The 21,677-nt window shown below is 36.4% G+C and overlaps 1 protein-coding gene across 1 annotated transcript in view; it reads left to right on the top strand.

Moving 5' to 3' along the window:
- The first annotated feature begins 205 nt into the window (after positions 1 to 205).
- Positions 206 to 21,677, top strand: part of AGL (amylo-alpha-1,6-glucosidase and 4-alpha-glucanotransferase) — a 77,655-nt gene continuing 56,183 nt past the window's right edge. Inside the window, exons 1-5 of the mRNA XM_036069525.2 lie at positions 206 to 564; positions 1,117 to 1,266; positions 14,284 to 14,494; positions 15,036 to 15,202; positions 16,052 to 16,255. Coding sequence (XP_035925418.2) covers positions 1,185 to 1,266; positions 14,284 to 14,494; positions 15,036 to 15,202; positions 16,052 to 16,255 — 664 coding nt within the window. The 5' untranslated portion in view covers positions 206 to 564; positions 1,117 to 1,184. The remainder of the gene's footprint in view (positions 565 to 1,116; positions 1,267 to 14,283; positions 14,495 to 15,035; positions 15,203 to 16,051; positions 16,256 to 21,677) is intronic.

Below are 21,677 nucleotides of genomic sequence, written 5' to 3'. Positions count from 1 at the left end.
CCCTGTTGTGCAGCTCAACTTAGGGGCAGCCTTCTACCGCAGCATTTTAATGTGCAAACATGAGCTCACGGGCTGATAAAGGAGGTGCACAACCCGGACCTCGCACCTCCATAGCGGCGAGAAAAAAAAGAAGCTCGCAGCTTCGGCCTCTACCGCCTCCCGACCCCGGCCCCGCTGACCACAGTCTCGCGAGACTAGCGGTCGCGGCGAGCCGGCGCAGAGCCGCCCGGAAGTGGGCGAGGGGACCTGACAGCTCCACCCTGGCGTGTGCACTTGAGGCCGGGGGGGGAGGGTGGGGGTCGAGGGTCTCCTCGGGGACCAGCGCGAGGCGGAGTCACGGAGAAGCTTTCTGCCATTCACACGGCGGCCTCGGCCCTGGCCCCGCTGCGGCCGCCCCGCCCTTTGCCCTTCACGGCGCCCGGCCCTCCTTGTCTGGGGCTGCTTTTTGCGCCTGGGCAGCCTGCCTTTCCCCTTTTGCTTTCCTTCACGTCTCCTCCCCCGACTCCAACCCCGGAGTCGCGGGTCCTGCAGTGTCTCAGAAGCCGCACGTATAACTTGCTCAGTGTAAGTGCTAGGAATGCCGCTGGCCTCTCTGGGAAATGCGTTCTATCTATAGCTCTGTCTGTCCATCCTATGTCTGCAGCAGCTATTCCAGGGGCGACAACTGCTTCCCTCTGTTCTCATCTCCCCATTGGTGGCTTCCAACCCGAATTTGGGAATGGGGAGCTCGCCCACCTGTTATCTTTGAGCAGACTAATCTCTTGTAAGCAGAAGTGCCATTTGTAGTCTTCAAAGCCTTTTGGCTTGGGACCGGGAATTTTCCCCCCAGCCCAAATCCAGGCTTTCCAAAACGTATTGCTTTTCTCTGAGAATAATTTAGTTTTGTTTTTTGTTTTAATTTTAAGGATCTATAACACAATAGTTTTTGCTTTGGTCCTATTGTGCTCGAAGGGAGGAAACTATTAATTTGCCTTCTCAGGTCTTATTTATAAAATTCATTCTCTTTGCTCTGCTAGGGTTAAAACACATTTAGAACATGTAAGTGCGGCTGTCAGCCTTAAAGAATTTAAGATAATAGTTACTTTCTTTTTATCTTAATTCCTTTTTGTTTCATAGGGGTAACTCATTCGATTTCGGAGTTCTTTTAATTCTTCTGAAAGATTTCAAGTCTTCTAGAAGCCAAAATGGGACACAGTAAACAGATTAGAATTTTATTTCTGAACGAAATGGAAAAGCTGGAAAGGACCCTCTTCAGACTTGAACAAGGTCAGTAGCAAGTTGTTTAGTTGGCTCTGTGTCTTTTAAATTTTCTTTATGTCTTTTAAATTTTTAATTAAATGTCATATTAATTTTTTTTAAACTTTAAGATAGATATAATTTCCAAGGACCTTTCTAAACTTGATCAGTGCAAAGATGGTGCTGCATTCTAAAAATATCACTAATGAAAGTTAATTTTAGTTATAAAGTTGAAAATATGTTTGTCATGTTAAAACAAGGATAAAGTAGCTCACTCTTCTTTCCATGGTAACTTCCACTTAAGACAGAAGGTGTGTATAGGGGGCGCCTGGGTGGCTCAGTCGTTAAGCGTCTGCCTTCGGCTCAGGTCGTGATCCCGGGGTCCTGGGATCGAGCCCCACATCGGGCTCCCTGCACGGCGGGGAAGCCTGCTTCTCCCTCTCCCACTCCCCCTGCTTGTGTTCCCTCTCTCGCTATGTCTCTCTCTGTCAAATAAATAAATAAAATCTTTAAAAAAAAAAAAAAAAAAAAAAAAAGAAGGTGTGTATAGGATCAACACATTGACCATATTATTTCTATTAACAATTATTATAAAAACTTAGTAAATTACTTCATCTGTAATTTTACTTGGAGTGTATGTATAGTTTTCCTTTTCTTTTTTTTTTTTTTTTTTTTTTTTAGTTTTTCTTTTTTATAGCCCTCATTCTTTTCCTTTACTGGGACTTTGATTTAGTAAAATAGATCACAGCAAAAAGCAAACTATTATTTATGTTTTTCAAAAGCCCCTCAAATATGGAGAAGATAAAGCTGAAAATATTTTTTGCCAAATACAAAGTGAAAAAACTGATCAGGTTATGTTGAAATATATTTGAGCTTTTCTGTTTAGACTTTATAATTTTTCAAGATTGAAAAACATTCCACACTCATTTATGTTAATATAACTTGTGAAGTAGAAGTTTAATGTATGAAATATAAAGTGCAGAGTATAACAGATAGATGTTGATAGTAAACATTGAAGGATTTTTTCCCCCAATATCTCGAGTTAAATTTTTGAAAGAAAAAAAAAATTCAACCATCACATGTGTTACCTCCATGCCAAATCACCTTCTTCCAACTTTGGCATTTAAGATCACTGAGTACTTACTCCATTTTTGGCTTTCCTGACTCTGCACTTTCCTGGTTTTGATTTTTTCCCTACTTTCTTGAGTACTCTTGTCAACTTGGTGGTGTCTCTTGCTGAGTTCTCTTCCTTCCACATTTTAATTAATTCTATCTATCTGCAAGAAATTCTTTCTTTTTCTCTTCCTCTGCCCTCAAAGAATTATACATTCTCATAGCCTCATTTGTTGCTTCTATGCTGACGGCTCTTTTTGGAAGAAGAGCCTTGAATTTTGCTTGCTTCTTGAAAGCCAGGAGTATAATGGCAAGAGTAAGAAACTAGAATTTTCTTGGCTCTGCTGCTAACAACTTTTTTTGACTTTGGGAAAGTCACATGAATTATTAACATTAATTTATTTGTGAAGTGAAGATGTTAATTTCTGCTCTTCTACCTTCCTGGATTTTGAAGCTCAAAATTAATAATACATGGTTTTAAAGACTAAATGGGTATAAGGCATTGATAGATCACTGTACCTATTTATTTCACCCTGGTTTCTTGGCTTCATCCAGGTATTACACTATAGAATAGACTCAGGATAGCTCCACTTGGAGATGCTTAAGTCTAACATATCCAAAACCATCTCCTCCCCATTCTCAAACCTTCTTCATTTCACATCCTGTTTATTCTAGTGATATCTCCATTTTCATAGTTTCAAGGCCTTTGAAACTATGTACTCTTCTTTGACAATTTCTTCTCTTTAACTGTAGTCTCTTTAAGCCCTATAATTTCTTTCCAAATGTCTCTGTTTGCCTGTCTCTCTCTTTCATATGCCTGAATATGTATACTAGGATAATCTTCTTGGGATGCCTGGGTGGCTCAGTCGGTTAAGCAGCTGCTTTCTGCTCAGGTCATGATCCCAGGGTCCAGGGATCGAGCCCCGCATCGGGCTCCTTGCTCAGCGGGGAGCCTGCTTCTCCTTCTGCCTGCCTCTCCCGCTGCTTGTGCATGTGCTCTCTCTCTCTGACCAATAAATAAATAAAATCTCAAAAAAAAGATAATCTTCTTATGCCATCTCTTCCCTTTTCATTAATTGGTGTTTATATAGTCAAATTTAAATGCTTCTGGCTGGCTTCCAAGACATTCTATAATGAAATCCACCTTCCTTAGCCAAGGTTGTTATCTCATTGTTCCCCATTACTAGTGTCCTACATCTTTACAGTTCCCCTGTTAATTCCCTCCCCACTGGCTTTTCCTTTTTTTAAAAAAGATTTTATTTATTTATTTGACAGAGAGAGAGACTTCGAGAGAGGGAACACAAGCGGGGGAGTGGGAGAGGGAGAAGCAGGCTTCCCACTGAGCAGGGAGCCCGATGTGGGGCTCAATCCCAGGACCCTGGGATCATGACCTGAGCCGAAGGCAGACACTTAACGACTGAGCCATCCAGGCGCCCCCCCACTGGCTTTTCTCATAGCTCTCCTGACACTTTCATTTTTGTCAGATTCCTCTATATTTATTAAATCCCTTTCCTATCATTCTGTGTGTTGCCTACCTCTCAACTTTCAGCTAAAATTCCACCTCCTCCTTGAGGTCTTTCCTTAATTTTTTGTTATCTCCTTTCTTTGATTTCCAATGATACAATAGTCACAGAACAATTAAGTCCTGAACGATGTAGCAGTTTCTAAAAGCTTATTGGTCTTACAGTGTCCAACTAGAGTTTAAGATCTGTGAGGATAGGGCAAGTATTATAAACCTAGTACAATGTACAACAGTCAATAAATCCCTGCTGATTGATTACTAAAACATGAGTTGAAGCTAGCAAAAAGTGTAAAATCAGCCAAGCTAGTTGAAGAGGGAACTGTGAAGGGTTTATAAAATAAGAGTGATGTGGTTGAGTCTGTAACTCTAGTTAAAACCAGTAAATTCAACCAAATGATATAAATGGGAACATGTCAGTTTTTTGTGTGCAGTAATGAGGTGATCATATTGTTATAGAAGATAATTATAATGTGAAAGATGAAGAGACATTGGAGACAAGAAATCCTCAAGAAGGCTATTTTGAAAATATGTCTGTTTAAAGATAAGGGTTTAACTACATCAGAGTCAGAAAAAAGGGAATAGAGTATGAGACATTTTAAAATTCATAGGACTTGGCGACCAATTAGGTGTGAAGAAAAACTCTGGCAGTTTTTGGTTCTTTCATATTTAATTGGTCACCACGTCCTTCTTCATTTTTCTTTTCTTTTCACTTTTCCCTAAGAAAGGATTCCTCCTCATTTTCAAGGCTAGTATCTCTATAGATTCTTCTAATTCAACAAGTACAAGACCAAATAATTATTTTTTTCTAGCCAAATCATAGCCTTCTATATTTCCTATTTCATTCAGTGGCAGAATAATGAACAAAATCAGTTTTCCCCAAACCTGGAGTTCTTCCATTTTTATATTGGTTGGTCAAATTTCAACTTACACTTTTTTTTAAAGAAAATACTTATAGGGGCGCCTGGGTGGCTCAGTCGTTAAGCGTCTGCCTTCAGCTCAGGTCATGATCCCAGGGTCCTGGGATCAAGCCCCACGTCGGGCTCCCTGCTCCGCAGGAATCCTGCTTCTCCCTCTCCCACTCCTCCTGCTTGTGTTCCCTCTCTCCCTGTCTCTCTCTATCAAATGAATAAATAAATAAAATCTTAAAAAAAAAAAAGAAAATACTTATAAAGTTTTCTTGATTAGAATCTGGAGCTTATATAAATTTAGTGGAGGGAAACAAGATGGAAAAATTTAGTTTATATTAATAGTTTGATCACTCACTTTACTAGTTGTCTGCAGGAGGCAGGCTAATCTGAGTAAAGTATTCCTAGTGTTCTATGAGGAATAAGATAGCCACACCATGTACTGCTATGACCTAAGCTAATTTTAGCGAACTGAGTGAGTAATTATGGAATCTGACATACTCTAGGTATTCTAATGTTTCATTTACTGTATATAAAAATTTTAGTTTCAGTGAGTTGTATTAGAGGTCTACAGAGTGGCTATGTACCCTTAAGGGTAGGCACTGATCTATCTATTGGAATATAGGAAAAAAGTACAGGATTTTTCCTTTCTTTTCCTTTTTTTCTTTCATCTGTTTTTGTTTTTAAAAAAGTTATTAAATTTGGGGGCACCTGGCTGGCTCAGTCAGAGCATGCGACTCTTGATCTCAGGGTCGTGAGTTTGAGCCCCACGTTGGGTATAGAGATCACTAAAAATCAATCAATCAATCAGTTTTTTAAAAAGATTTTTAAAAAAGCAGTTACATTTTGGTAATGCATAAATTGACATTGATGCTTTCAGTTTGTGTGTCGCATGAGTTATAAACAAGAAGGACATATTCTGAGAAAAGAGTGGAGGTTGGAGGTCTGGAAGGGGTTGACAGTCACACCATATCTGGTTTGCTTGCAGTATGTTGCCACGGATTACATTTTTAGCTAATCCAGGTTAAGTACATATACAAGTTATATTATCTTAAATAGTAGAGTCTGTACAATACTTTGCCAAAAAAGGTAGAATAACCATAAATGCCTCTTTTACCTCAAGAGGTTGTCAAACTTAAAGATGAGTTAGAAAATGTTTGATATTTGCTGTTTGAAATTTGTCCTTTTCAGGAATGACATGTAGCTTTCTTAGAAAATATTTTCTGAAAAAAAATTTTCTGAAAAAATAAACACAATTTAACTGTGAGGTAAACCTGAGTGAGAAAGTTAACTGCTTTTTGATGAAAATTGATAGTATAGAGCAGAGTTGAGCACATATTTCCTGTAAAGGTTCAGATAGCAAATATTTCAGCTTTGCAGGCCATATACTTTCTGTTGGAGCTACTCAGCTCTGCCATTGTATCATGAAAGCAACCATAAATGACACATAAATGAATGGGTATGGCTGTGTTCCAATAAAACTTTATTTACAGAAACAGATAGTAGACTGGATATAGTTTGCTGACCCTTGCTATAGCAAGAACATTTTGAATATGTATTTTAGTAACCCTTCCATCATATGATTTTAGCCATATAATGAATATCTGCCCTCTTTAAAAAGTTGATAACAAAATTTTCTAATCTGTTTAAAATCTTCCAAATAAAGGATTTCTGTTGGTTTTCAAATCATCTGTTTAATATATAAATATGGAACATCTTATTAGCTTATAAAAACAATTGATGATGGCAGGAAAATATATCTTTACTAGCACATTTCAACAAAAATCTTTACATAATTGGTGAATGGGATTGAAAAATTAATGTCATGGATTAGTAAACACAGCCACCAAGAGCTTCTTCCATTTGAATTTGGGTATCTTTGTGTGTTTTTTTTTTAAGTCTGAGGCCGCTAAATCAAATATCAATAAACAGAAGTTGGAATCTTTAAATTACTTTATCATAGAATATTAAACCAAGACTTAAAATTAATGAAATTTATTTAATCACATTGCTATCACTGACAGATATTATCAATACTAAATTTTAGTGAGAGCTAAAAGATTTTTTCTGTCCATTAATAAATTAGTTATTTAAAATATTGTTTATTTTATTTACATCTTATCCCATTTTTATGTTTTATAATTTATATATAAATCATCATACATGTGTATTCTATAAATAAATAAATATTCATGTTTAGAGAATGCTTGTCAGTTTTCTTCTGAGGGTATACCACTGATCTAAATACTGTTTTGAGATTTTGGATGAGTTTTAACCTTTGTACTACAAGTTCTCTGAATCCTTGTGTAATGATAAAAACAATATTTGTGTAAGCTGAACAGGGGACAGGTTGTTTAAATATGCTCAGACAGCTAGTCTCTGGTGTTTGTACCTGTTCAAAATAATACCACTTCTTCCATAATAAATTTAATCATTATTGTAAAGATGTAGATATTTATGGTTCTCACAGTCACTGAGTATTAAAATATCATGTTTTAAATCTTTGGGCAATTATTTCTCAAACTATCTCTTCATAATTGTATCTCTAACTTTAAAATGATGTTTTCCCAATTATAAAATTATAGAAGTGTATAAAAAGCCTTTGTTCTGTGCTCTTTGTTTCAAAACAAAATTGGGTTTATACTATCCAAGCAAGTTGAAACCTGCTTATAGTATAATGGTGGGTGAATTCCACCTCCTAGCTTACTGCCACATTTCAGCCATGCTTTTTTCTAGAAAGGATTTCAAAAGATCTCTATAGATGCATAAAATGAACAAAATGGAATAAAAGTAGCCGTGTTATTAAATATCTTTAAATAACATGACTTATAATGGCTAATAATATTCTAACTTGGATAATACCATAATTTGTACCATAATTTATTTAATCATTCCCAATCTTTAGATAGTTTGTTGTCAGTTTATTTAATTATAATAAATGAAGCTGTTATGAATATACTCTATGTTTACATCATTGATTAATTCCTCAGAAAACATATGTGTATATGAAATTATTGGGCCAAACATAAGCCTTATTAACACTTAGTATATTTATGCCAAATTATGTATAGAAAAATTTAGGTATATAGCTACTTGGAAAAAAAATTATAAGTTTCACTGTACAATGTGAGAAGTAGAAGTGAGTCCCTAAATTTTTGCAGTTAATGACATTTGGATAATTTGTTTCTTATTTGCTAAAGCCATTTGCTATGGAAAAAAATTATATTCATAATTTAGTACAGTCCAAGAATGTGGTTAGCAGTACTTATCACTAAATTATAATTTTTTCAAGGAATGCCTAGAAATTCCATTCTTCACATTATCTGCAGTATGCAAAACAGAGTATTTGTATTTCTCTAGGCAAAGATAGGGGTATTTGATTGGATTACAGTAAATTGAAAGAGTCCAGCATTCTCTTAATATCTTTTATTGAAATCTCCTGTTCATAAAGAATAGCTTACCAATCTCCTGTTCACAAAGAATAGCTTTGGTATTTAATGTTGTGATGTAGAATTTACCATCTGTCAAATATCATTGGGAGGGATTTACTTTACCAAAGAGCAGTTTTAAACATGACTGAAACATCTACATGTTCTACATTTCAGGATTTGCTTTGAATCAAACTGACATTATATATACATATGTGTGTGTGTGTGTGTGTGTGTGTGTGTATGTGTGTATTAGCAGATATATATGTATAGTATATATACATATATGTGTGTGTATATATATATATATTAGCAGATACTGATATCTCTGATTCATATCCACCACAATAGGGTTCACTGTAGCTTCAGCCTTGCTTATTTGTAACATCTTTCTCTGACATTGAAAAATCACCTTTATTTTTGAAAGATATTTTCACCAAGTATGGAATTCTAGGCCGACAGTTTTAATCTCTAAGTACAGTTGACCCTTAAACAATGCAGAGGTTAGGGACACTGACCCCACTCCCCATGCAGCCAAAAATCCAGGTATAACTTTAGATTCCCCCAGAACTTAACTACTAATAGCCTATTGTTGACCAGAAGCTTTACAGATAACACATATTTTGTATGTTATATGTATTATATGCTGTAATCTAACAGTAAGTAAGCTAGAGAAAAGAGAATGTTATTAAGAAAATCATAAGGAGGGGCGCCTGGGTGGCTCAGTCGGTTAGCCTCTGCCTTCAGCAGGGGTCGTGATCTCCAGGTTCTAGGTTTGAGCCCCACGTATGGCTCCCTGCTCTGTGGGGAGTCTGCTTCTCCCTCTCCCTCTGCCCCTCCCCACTGCTCATTCTCTGTCTCTCTCTCTCAAATAAATAAAATCTTAAAAAAAAAAAAATTTATGAGGAAAAGAAAATACATTGACAGTACTGTACTGTAAAAAAAAACAATGTGTAAGTGGACGTGCACAGTTCAAACCTGTATTATCCAAGAATCTACTGTACCTTTAAAGATACTGCTCCACTGTCTTCTTGCTTTTATTGTTTCCCATGAGAAATCTGTCATCCTTATCATTGTTCCTCTGAACTTACTATGACATTTTCCCCCCTCTGGCTACTTGTAAGATATTTTCTTTATTACTGGTTTTGAGCAATTTGATTTTGATGTTTCTTGGTGTGATTTCCTTCATGTTTCTTGACTGGGGATTTATTGAACTTCTTTGATCTATAAATTTGTTGTTTTTATCAAATTTGGGGATTTTTCTACCCATTATTTCTTTAAATACTTGATATCCCCCCTCTCTTTACTCTTCTTTGAGGACTTTATCTATATATTAGGCCACTTGAGTTTTTCCACAGATCACTGATGCTTTTTCAATTTTTTAGACTCTGTTTTCTCTCTTTGTTTCATTTTGGGTATTTCTGTTGCTGTGTCTTGAAAGTCACTAATTTTTTTTCTGCCATGTCTCACCATCCATTAATTCCATGTTGTAGATTTTTCATCTCAGACCTTATAGTTTTCATTTTTAAAAAGTTTTATTTCGATCTTTTGTTCTGTTTTGTTTTTTATTATTTTCCATGTCTTGAAATAACTTTTTGAACATATGGAATACACTTACGATAACTGATGTCCTTCCTTATCTGCTAGTTCAACATCTGTGTCATTCCTGGGTCAGTTTTCATTAAGTGATTATTTTCCTTGTTAAGGGTTGTGTTTTCTTGCTTCTTTGTATGTCTTACAATCTTCATTTGGATGCCAGACATAAATTTTACTTTGTTGAATGCTGGCTATTTTTGGATTCTTATAAATGTTTTTTGTCTTTGTTTTTGGAATGAAGTTAAGTTACTTGGAAATATTTTGATACTTTTGAGCTTTACTTCTGATTTGTGAAGCTAGTCTAGTCTATGCCCGGTCTAGGGCTCATTACTCTCCACTCCTGAAACAAGATCCTCTGAACTTTCTTGCCAGTGCCGCATGAATTATGAATTTTTCCAATCTGGCTGGTGAGAAGAAGCACTATTCCTGGTCTTAGACATGCACTGATCAGTACTCTGCTGAATACTCAAGGGAGACCTTCTGCAAATCTCTGGAGTTCTGTCTCTGTGCAGCTTTCTCCTCCTCACTAACTGTTCTCATCTGCAAACTAGCTGCTTTGGTCTCAACAGATTCTTAGCTCCATCTTCTCAGCTCGGAAAGTTAGTTGAGCTCTGCCTGGTTCTCCTCCTTCTGCCTCAACCTGGAAATTCTTTTAAGGTAGTAAGAAGGGGCAGTTTTAAGGTTCACATTGCTTATTTTCTGTCTCTTAGTTGCCTGATGTCCAGGCTTAAAAACTATCATTTCATATATTTTGTCTGGTTTTTCCTGGTTTCTTTTAAGTTTCAAGGAAGAGCGTAAATCCAATCCCTGTTATTCATTACATCTTTGCCAGAAGCAGGAGTCTGAGGTCCTTTACATCTTCTGTTTCCTCTGTGTGGATTGCCATACTCTGCCCTGATAATTGCAGTTTCTTCACCCTCCCCAAACTCTAATCTCTGTCTTCTCAACTCAGACTACTGTTCCTGCTCCCTGTGTCACAGCCCAGAAAGTTTCCCCAGTCTAAAAGCTAGAGTCCATAGGAATCACCCTTCTCTCAGGCATCGCAGTCCTTTACTACTTATTTCTGAAAACAGTTGTCTCATATATTTCTTCTAGTTTTTCAGCAGAGGGCAAATCTAATGCCAGTTACTCCATTATGGCCAGAAGCAGACATATTCAGAGTGATATATCATGCAAAGTGATTTAATATACAAGTTAGGTTATGTGACTTCTCTGCTTAAAACTGTTGATTGACTCCTCATTTCAGTCAGAGAAGAAGCCAAGATACTTACAATGGCCTACAAAATCATGATCTGACTTCCCTGTTACCTTTCTTTCCTTATACCCTACTACTTCTCTCCCGGTTTATTCCAATCCACACATACTGAACTTCTTATTTCTGGAACCACCAGGCATGCTTCCATCCTAAGTCCTCTCTGTTTCCTTTGCTTAGTCAGTACTTTCCGTAGATGGCCATGAATAGCCATGTGGCTAACCCCCTCACTTCTCTCAAGCTTTTCAACTTCTTAATAAAATTGCTACCATCTCCCCACCATCTCTTCTTTTCCCCCATTTTCCTTACACTGCTCTGATTTTTCTTTTTTCTCATAGCATTTATCCCTCTCTGACATATTGTTTTTTCTTACTTATTTGTCATGTTCATTGTTTAATGGCTGCCTTCCCCCTTTAGAACTCAAGCTCCACAAGGGCAGAGATCATTGTCTATTTTGTTTCCTATACATGGTCTACACTTATTACATAATTTTCTATACTTTGTTAGATGTTTAATAAATTGAGCATTAAAAGTATTGATATTAGTATGCTTCTTTCTTTTCAACAAGTTTCTTAAGAGGTAAACATTTCCAGTTATACAATAAATAAGTTCCAGAGATGAAAAGTACAGCATAGGGAATATAGTCAATAATATTGTAATAACATTGTATGATGACTGCCCTTATTGTGGTGAGCATTATGTGATGTGTACAGTTGTTGAATCACTGTGTTATATACCCGAAAGTAATATAACATTGTATGTCAACTATGCTTCAATAGTAAAAAAATAAATTAAATAAATTTTTAAAATTTCCTTAAGCTTAGGATGCCTGGGTGGCTCAGTCGGTTAAGCACTTGCACGCTCTCTCTCTGTATGACAAATAAATAAATAAAATATATTTTTTTTAAATTTCCTTAAGCTTAAAGATTATAATCAGCAAAACTAAATTTTCCTGCCTTCATTGGTTATGACCCTTTATTAATTGAAATGTTACATTCATGATTAAAATTTATAAGCCTTATATTTCTTTTTTTATTACTTTTTTTTAATGTTTTTTATTTTAATTCCAGTATAGTTAACATACAGTCTTATATTAGTCTCAGGTATACATATAGTGATTCAGCAATTCTATATGTTACTCAGTGCTCATCATGGTAAGTATACTCTTACATGCCTTATAGTTCTAATAGACTTTACTATAGTCAGAATTCTCACATTCTAATAATTATAATCAGGATTTAAAATCTGCCGTGAACCAACCACAATTTTATTTCACTGTAAAAGTATAACTATAATGTGTTGATTTTTTTTTCATGGCAAAATACTTGTAACACATTGTAGAAGTCTCAGATATATTTTAGTAGAAATAGCCTAACTTTGGTAAAAGCGGGAATGTTTTGGCCCTCAGAATTCCGAGAAAGGCTTAAATATTAAATACTAAACCATGAGAAATAGGGATAGAGGCCTTAGTTTGCTGGAATCACTTGTGTTGACTCACAAGAGCAGACTGTGCATATCTCTTCCCAGTTCCATGTTCAGTGAGATCACGTTGGTAGCTTAAGGTTGAACACAGTAAGATTGTTTCCCCCAGAAAGTCAGCAAACACTGCTCAGTCAGGGCTCAGCACTCCCAACCCCCAACCCCAGCCTCACACAGCCACTTGTTAACTATTACTACACTGCTGGATTTGAGCAGACATCAAGAACAGTCATCAGGGGCTCAAATGCCTCTGGAGCTTCTGTTAGAAATCTGAAAACTGCCTTTCTAGAGGTTGTCTTCTCTCAGGAAGACTGGCTTACTTTCTATGGTGAGATAGTTACTCCAATACCTCCCAAGTTTTACATACTATCACATACTCTGACACCACAGAGAAACTCACTTTTTCTGTTGCTGTTTGAAAAATACTAGCAAAGATCTCTAAGTACTTAGATGCCCACCTCTGGGCAATCAATTCAGAGGTGGGGGCTGGGGGTTTGGAAAGTGTTGAGGGATCATGGGAAATGGGGTAATATAAGAACTTGCACATCTTGGAGAAAAAGGAACCCACGTGTACTGTTGGTGGGAATGTAAACTAGTGTAGCCACTGTGGAAGACAGTATGGAGAGTCCTCAAAAAATTAGAAATAGAACTACCATATGATCCAGTAATTCCTCTACTGCGTATTTACCCAAAGAATATCAAAACACTAATTTGAAAAGATATATACACTCATATGTTCATTGCAGCATTATTTACAATAGCCAAATTATGGAAGCAGCTGAAGTGTCCATCAATAGATGAATTGATAAGGAAGATGTGGTATTAACCATAAAAAAGAACAAAATTTTGCCATTTACAACGTGGATGGATATAGAGAATAAATCCTAAATTAAATAAGTCAGAGAAAGACAAATACCATATGATTTCACTCATATGTGGCATTTATGAAACAAAACAAAGAAAAAAAGATAAACCAAAAAAACAGACTTTAACTGTAGAGAACAAACAGTTACCAGAGGGGAGGAGGGTTGGGGGATGGGTGAAATAGGTGAAGGGGATTAAGAGTACACGTATCATGATGAACATTGAGTAATGTATAGAATTATTGAACACTGTATTGTACACCTGGAAATAATATAACACTATATATTAGTTATACTGGAATTAAAATTAAAGAGAAAGAAAGATTTCAAGTTCAGTAAAATTTCATTTTGTTTTTTTGCTTTAGTGCTATCCTAGTTTCTAAAAATACTCTCAATAAACTTGAAGACATATTATTAAAGAAAAAAAAAAAAAGAATTTGCATATTCCAAAGTAGCCATGCAAATAGGAATCAGTTTCCAGGAGGAGAGGAGAGAGACAGGACAGAGAAGGCAGTTCTAATGATGTTAAGTGTTTGTTAAAATATAAAATTCAGCTAAATTAGAACGCAAAGTAGTTCCAAAACCAGCATTATTTATTAGGAGTTATTTTATTTTATTTAAGTTTTATTTATTTGTCAGAGAGAGAGAGTGCAGCAGGCAGAGGGAGAAGCAGAGAGCCCGATATGGAACTCAATCCCAGAACCCCAGGATCATGACCTGAGCCGAAGGCAGACACTTAACTGACTGAGCCACACGGGCATCCCTAGGAGTTATTTTAAACATAGTTGAGAAACCGTAGTTTATGTAATACTTTAAATAAAACATCTATTTTTTAATGTGGTAATTTAAGTTCCTACAATGAGTTTATTGAAATGTGCTTTTTGTTTAGGGTTCGAACTACAGTTCCGATTAGGCCCCACTTTACAGGGAAAAGCAGTTACTGTGTATACAAATTACCCATTTCCTGGAGAAGCATTTAATCGACAAAAATTCCGTTCCCTGGAATGGGAAAATCCAACAGAAAGAGAAGATGATTCTGATAAATACTGTAAACTTAATCTTCAGCAAGCTGGATCATTTCAGTATTACTTCCTTCAAGGGTAAGTCAGGTGTTCTATATGTGGTGGGTGGGGGGAGTTAATTTATTCTATCCAGTTAAATTATATAGCTTGTAAAAAGTTATTATATAAACCATGGCAGTGCAATTTTTACAGGATTCTTTGAGATGCAAATAGAATATGGTTCTTTTGTTCCTAGGAAGTAACTGTAAGACTCGTTGCAGATTCAAAGTATTTTTTTTAAGTAAATGCTTGAATATTCTAGTCTTTTCATATAACTTCATTATAAGATGCTATTTGCTTGAGTGCCCTTGTTATTACTGACAGATTTTAGTACACTTATTTTTCCTTAAAGCAACATTATTAGATGTTATATGTATTATGTTATTATGTAGAGATTAGAAAAGGATAAAATGAGGCTTTTCCATTGAATTTCATTGCAACTTTGTAAATGATTTTATGTGCTTAGAAATATATTTTTAAATGGGACAATTCAACTTCCCATTAAAGAGTCAGACTATCAGATGAGGATTTTTTTTTTCCTATCATTAATTGAGAAGTTTTTGTTTTGTTTTTTCCTTAGAAATGAGAAAAGTGGTGGGGGTTACATAGTTGTGGATCCTATTTTACATGTTGGTGCTGATAATCACGTGTTACCCTTGGACTGTGTTACTCTCCAGACATTTTTAGCCAAATGTATGGGACCCTTTGATGAATGGGAAAGCAGACTTAGGGTTGCAAAAGAATCAGGTAATGTCAGCTATCTTTCTTTTCTTTTTTAAAATAAATGTAATTATCCTCTGTGATACAGATTTCAAAAGCTTTGATTCTCCTTTTAATTTTGTTTCTTAGTATATTTAGTAATATAAATAGAATCATATAAAGTTGTTAAGACTTAACCATTTTTAGTCTATAAAAATAGCAAATTATATGGTTCAACTCAGTAAATTAAGGAACTCCAATAATAAAACGAGATCATTATTATCTCTAAGACTTTCACTTTGACATATAAAAATTAGTAGCAAACTATTAAAATGTTTTGGAAAATGTATTATTATTGTATATAACTTTAATTCAACATTGAGGAACTGTCTTCCATATGGAAGGTGTGTGCTGCCCTATATACAAAAGGTATATGCAATGGATAATATTAATTTTCTACTTTCAAGTTGAATATAATATGAAGAAAGAGATAAGTTTACTGACATAATTGAAACAGAACACAAGTATAGTGGAGCATTAAAAGTAAGAGCAAGACATGCTGATATACTTGTGTATATACATAAGTATATATATATAATTTATATGCAACAAATATAAATTGAACCCCTAATAATAGCTAGGCACTGTGTACAATGATTTTTTCAAATGCATTATCTCATTATATCTGTCTTGTATATGAGGACACTGATATTCTGAAAGATTTAAGTAGACTTGCTTGAAGTCACTTGGGGTACAGCTAGTCTTTGACTCCTTTTCTAGTTGCATGGTTGCCTCGCTATTTAGAATTACTTAAAGAAGTTTAAACTTGTATTTTGCTTAGTTTTAGTTTGTTTTTTTTTTCTTACATTGGTCTTTGTTTATTTTCTTGTGTTGCAGGTTACAACATGATTCATTTTACCCCATTACAAACTCTTGGACTATCTAGATCGTGCTACTCCCTTGCCGACCAGTTAGAATTAAATCCTGACTTTTCAAGACCTAATAAAAAGTATACCTGGAATGATGTTGGACAGCTAGTGGAAAAATTGAAAAAGGAATGGAATATTCTTTGTATTACTGATGTTGTCTACAACCATACTGGTATGAGCTTTATTAACTACTTCCATTAATTTTGATGAAAATATTATATTCTGATTATTTTATTTCTTGCTGTTTTATATAACATAAATTTTGAAAACACAAATGATGCATAGGTGTCTTTCAATTTAAAAATCACTTTATATAGTACCACTTTTTTCCTTTCAAAGAAACAGTGTTAGTTGAAGGTAAAATCAGCTTGTAAGTATTTTCAGTGTGATGATTATAAAAACAAGAGAGTGATCATAGAAGAGACATATAATCACATATTTCAGCTTGCAGTATTAATACTTTGCAGACCAACATGTGAATCCCATATAGCAACAGCTCTGGTACTATAGTATATATTTGAAAAAACTGAATGACTGTTATTTAAACAGAAAGTTATTGGTAAACTCTTAGAAGTTAAATCTAAAAATTATACCCTTACATACTAGAAGGGCTTATTAAAGTTAACCCATTTGGATCCCAAGATTCTTCACCAATATACAATTCTATTAAATGTATCAGAACTTCCCAACTGGTGATCCTCAGGGAGATGATTGCTCCAGTCACCTGTCAGAACAGCTGGGCCTGGAGAAGCCTCTGGCCATGATCAGCTTTCAGTTTAACCCAGGGTGCCTTGCAAATATTATCTTCTCTGTAAGCCACAGTGAAAACTTCCTAATATCTAAGAACTCAGTATTCTTCACTTGAAAATTTGACATTATTGATAATTACTTTAACATCTATAATATCATTCCCATCAAATTTATCAAACTACATAATGACATTATATGAGTTAGGATATGGGATAGGCAGCTGTAACAAAGAGACAAAAACGTAGTGATGTAAGACTGAAACTGTATTTCTTATAAAAGATGAGATACACATCCCCAGACTACTATAGTAGCTCAGTGGTAATAGAGAATGAGGTTCTTGCTCATGCTGCTCTAACTCCAACACTTTGCTTCCAACTCTTAATCAAATATGGCCATTCCAGTTCTCAGTATCACCTTCTACCAGTGGAAATGAGGAAGGGAAGTCATGCTTTTTAAGGGCATGATCTGGTGTGTGTGTGTGTGTGTGTGTGTGTGTGTGTGTGTGTGTGTGTGTGTGTGTGTTGTCACATTTTATCAGATAGGATTTTTTTCTCTTGTCACACCTAGCTGTAAAGGAGTCTTGCAGTATAGCCTGTCAGCCGTATGTACAGCTGAACCTTGGGAATTCTGTTACTAAAGGAACAAAGGGAGAAAAAAATTGGGGTACAGTAGCAGTCTCTATCAGAGACTATATTTCTGAGGCATTTGAGAGATTCTAAGCAATATAAAAAGTAAACTTTGCTTCAGCCTTAAATTGGAAAGTGTTACAAATCATAATGTCCTTTCTGTGAAACAGGTTTTCATTATAAAGTTACCATCCAGGGGGAGTCAACTTCCAGATTGGCAGTGTGAGGGCTTCATAGACCCTCTACCCAGCAAAACAACTGGTAAAAATTATTTTTTAAAAAACTGTTTAAACTCTTTGGAAATTGTTCTAAGGGGATTCAGCATATGGAGAAGCATATAAGGAAATCTACTAACTCTCAGTAAGAGCAGTGATAGTCTGTGACATTTGAACCAGGACCTTCTTCTCCCTGCCCCAGCTCAGAATGATGATAGGTCTACTCCTGGCAGGTGAAGCTGGGAACACAAGGCTCCTTTTCTCCTCAGCTCCCAGTATGGGGCTACAGTTGAAATGGTAAGGCTTCCAACATTTCTCATGCCCCCCCAACTCCAGCACTCTGTTGCAGAAACTCTGTTCTGGGCAAGAACAGCTGAGAGGTCTTGGGCTCCCTTCCTTCATCCAATCCCACTCATAGAGGAAAAGCTTTACCCCATGCATGGCAGGGCAAGAATACTGGGCTCCAGTTGCCCTTGCCCCAGCTTGCTTGTGGGGTGGAGGTTCCATACCTGGAGAGGTAAGCCAAAAAACCCAGAGGTTACAGTTCCTGTCACCAGCTGTGGAGCAATGACACAGGTGTTCTGTGCAGGGGAGGAGATGTGCAGTCAGAACAGAGTAAGAATGAAATTGACTTTATTTGGTACATAGCATGGGACGCTGTTGGAAACAATGGAGACTTTGGTGATAAACAAGAGGAGGCTGGTATCACCATGAGCAACACATGAAATCATAGGCTAGCTAGTAGTTTAACTGAGAAAACCAGGGAAAGAGACAGCTAAGAACAGTCCTCCTGGGGTCAGACAAGTCTCAGAGACTGGCATCAGAGATTATCCCTGCCAAGGAGTCCAAATTTAATTGGATCAGATTGTGGAGTAATTTATGCTCCAGCCTATTATCAAAAAATAATAGCACAAAAGAGTAACAGCTAAGTGTGATTCCAGCAGAGGCAAGCAGTTTAACAAAGTTCAGGGAAGGAGACAGTTAAGAGAACCCTGCTAAAAACCACTGTCATCCCAGACTGACTACCCGTGGCCACGGCTGCCCCTCTGAGTGGCAACATCAGTGGCTGCACACTGTAGGGGAAATAGACTTCACTGCAATAGTCTAGCCAAGTTACAGACAGCCAGCCAACAAAACCTGGAGGGAATGGGCTCAATATCCAGAGTTGCTACAATACGTTATCTAAATTGCCCAATTTGCAACAAAAAATTGAGAAATGCAAAGAAACAGCAAGTGTGACCCATACACAAGAAAAAAGCAGGTGACAGAAATTGCCTTTAAAAAGTCCTAGATGTCATGCTTAGCCAACATAGACTTCAAAGCAACTATTATAAATATATTTAAAGAATTAAAAGAAACCAGGTTATAAGCAGTAAAGGGGAGGATATGATGATGATATCTCATCAAATAGAGAGTATCAGTAAATGGAAATTTTTAAAAGTAACCAAATGGGAATTCTGGAGTTGAAAAGTAAATAACCAAAATTAAAAATTCACTAGAGGTATTCAGCACTATATCTGAGTTGACAGAATAAAGGATCAGTGAACAGAGATTATACATTTTGAAGATCAGAAGAAAGAAGATAAAAATGAACGGAGTTCCAGCGAAAGGTGGGACATCTTGAACCACACCAACATGCATCATGGAAATACCTGAAGGAGAGGAAAGAAAAGAACAGAGAAAACACTTGAAGAAGTAATGGCTGAAAACTTCCCAACCTTTAAAATTTGATTAAAAAAAAAAAATTAATCTACACATCCTAAAGCTCAGTGTACTTTAAATAACATAACAAAGATAGCCACACTCAGCATAGTAAAAAATTTGTAAGCCAAAGATCTAGGGAATTTTTAAAGTAATGCATACCTTGTTTAATTATGCTTCGTTTTATTGCACTTCTCAGTTACTGTTTGCTTGCTTTTTTTTTTTTAATTACAAATTGAAGGTTTGTGGCAACCTGCATTGAACAAGTCTAATGATGCCATTTTTCCAACGCATTTGCTCACCTCAAGTCTCTGTGTCACATTTTGGTAATTTTTACCAACTTTTCATAACTCAAACTTTTTCATCATTATATTTGTTATGGTGGTCAGTGATTTGTGATTATGACTTGCTGAGAGCTCAGATAATAGCATTTTTTAGCATTAAAGTATTTTTTATTTAAGGTATGTACATTGATTTTTTAGATATAATGCTATTGCATACTTAATAGACTACAAAATAGTATAAACATAACTTTTTTATACACTAGGAAACCAAAAAAATTTGTTTGACTTGCTTTGTTGCAACTTTCATTTTATTGCAATGGTCTGGATCCAAATCCACAATATTTCCAAGGTGTGCCTATATCTTGAAAGGCAGAGGCTGTCAGAGTTAATTGAAAAAACAAGATCCAACTATATGCTGTCTACAGGCATAAATCTACACTTTAGATTCAAAGATACAAACAGGTTGACAGTAAAAGGATGGATAAAAATTTATCAAGGACTGGCAGCTTGGAGGTTTTCTCTCTGGTTGCTCTGGAGACAACACAGCTTTGGGCATATATATGGTCTCCCAGACTGCCAGAGGTGAATGTGATTTTATTTTTAAGCCTGGCTTCCTAGGATTCACCCTGGGTCAGAGTAGGTTAGTGTTCACTCCATGTTTGGGTAGAGGTTGTGTTTAAGTCCCTTTGCCAGTGAGTTATCCTATGTTGATGGGTCTGTATGAGATATGAGGAATGTTTTCAAGTCTTTCCCATGTCCTATTAGAATTGCTTCTGAGTGGGTGCAGCCCCAGGAAGGCTGTCCTCTGCTTTCTCTTTCCCTGGTTCTCTCTAGTAAGCTTCTGGTTTGCTCTGATGTTTTTCTTACACAATGGAGCTACCAGCATTCTCTTAACTGCTCCCCACCAAGGTCTTCATTATTTTCAATGACACCTTTACAGATGGAATTCTTCACTCACTGTTCCAAACAAATTCAGTCCTTTCAAGCAGAGCCCTTTATCCTCATGGCCTGTCTTTCTCCCTGAGCAGAACACCTGTGCCACTGCTCCAGAGCTGGGGATGAGACCACTTTTCTCCAAGTACCATCTCATTCTGGGGGCACTCAAGGCAGGAGGTAGCAATCCCTGGTCTTCTCATTTGCCCTTCCCACGTGGAATCTTCACCCTACAAGTAAGCTCCAGCTCTCAGGGGCAATTGGAGTCCCAGTATTCTTGGCCTCCCTACAAGGGATGTCCACCCTACAAGGTGGGGTGGTGACTAGGTGGAGGAAAGGAGCCGAGATTTTCTTTGCCTGCCTACTTGGAATAGAGCTTCTACAAAGTGGGGCTAGAGGGAGTGAGAAACATAGGCAGCCTGCTTCTCCCAGCATGAAACTGTAACCCCAGACTGGGAGTGGTGGGAAGAAGGAGGCTCCATGTTGGCCATGCCTACCTGGCATAGAGCTTCCATTAACACATAGCTGGTTGGGAGAGTTAAGGGAGCAGATTGTAGTTCAAATGCCACGGACACTTGCTATTCTTGACGAGAGTTAGTAGATTTTCTTGAATAAATGTTTGTCCATATGTTGAATGCCCTTAGGACAATTTCCAGAGACTTTAAATGATTATATTTTGTAATTTTTGCTATTTAAATTGCAGTTTTGCTGGGGAGAATGTCTGCTAAGTTCCTCACTGCACCACTTTAGAAATCCATATATATTAAGATGTAGTTCGGTTTGACTTCTCATTCATGTAGAATTAGAAAAAAATACTTTATTAGCTAATGTTTAGAATTCCTTCATTTTACACTTGATTATTTCAAAAAAATAAAATAAGCAACAAAGTTTCAGGATTTTACCATTTAAAAAATTAGGGTAGCCTTAGTATTCTTAATAAATGAAAATCCAAACTGGATAGAATTATATTTACATTTTTCTCTTACATCTTGAATTCTAATAACTATGATGATGAATCTAGGGAAAACCCAGCTTGATTTGGATTTGGAGAATTATTAATTTAACTGTTATTACAACATCTCTGT

The sequence above is a fragment of the Halichoerus grypus genome, chromosome 5 (genome assembly GCF_964656455.1).
Source record: "Halichoerus grypus chromosome 5, mHalGry1.hap1.1, whole genome shotgun sequence".
NCBI lineage: Eukaryota > Metazoa > Chordata > Mammalia > Carnivora > Phocidae > Halichoerus > Halichoerus grypus.
This window is presented reverse-complemented; position numbering and strand designations above follow the sequence as displayed.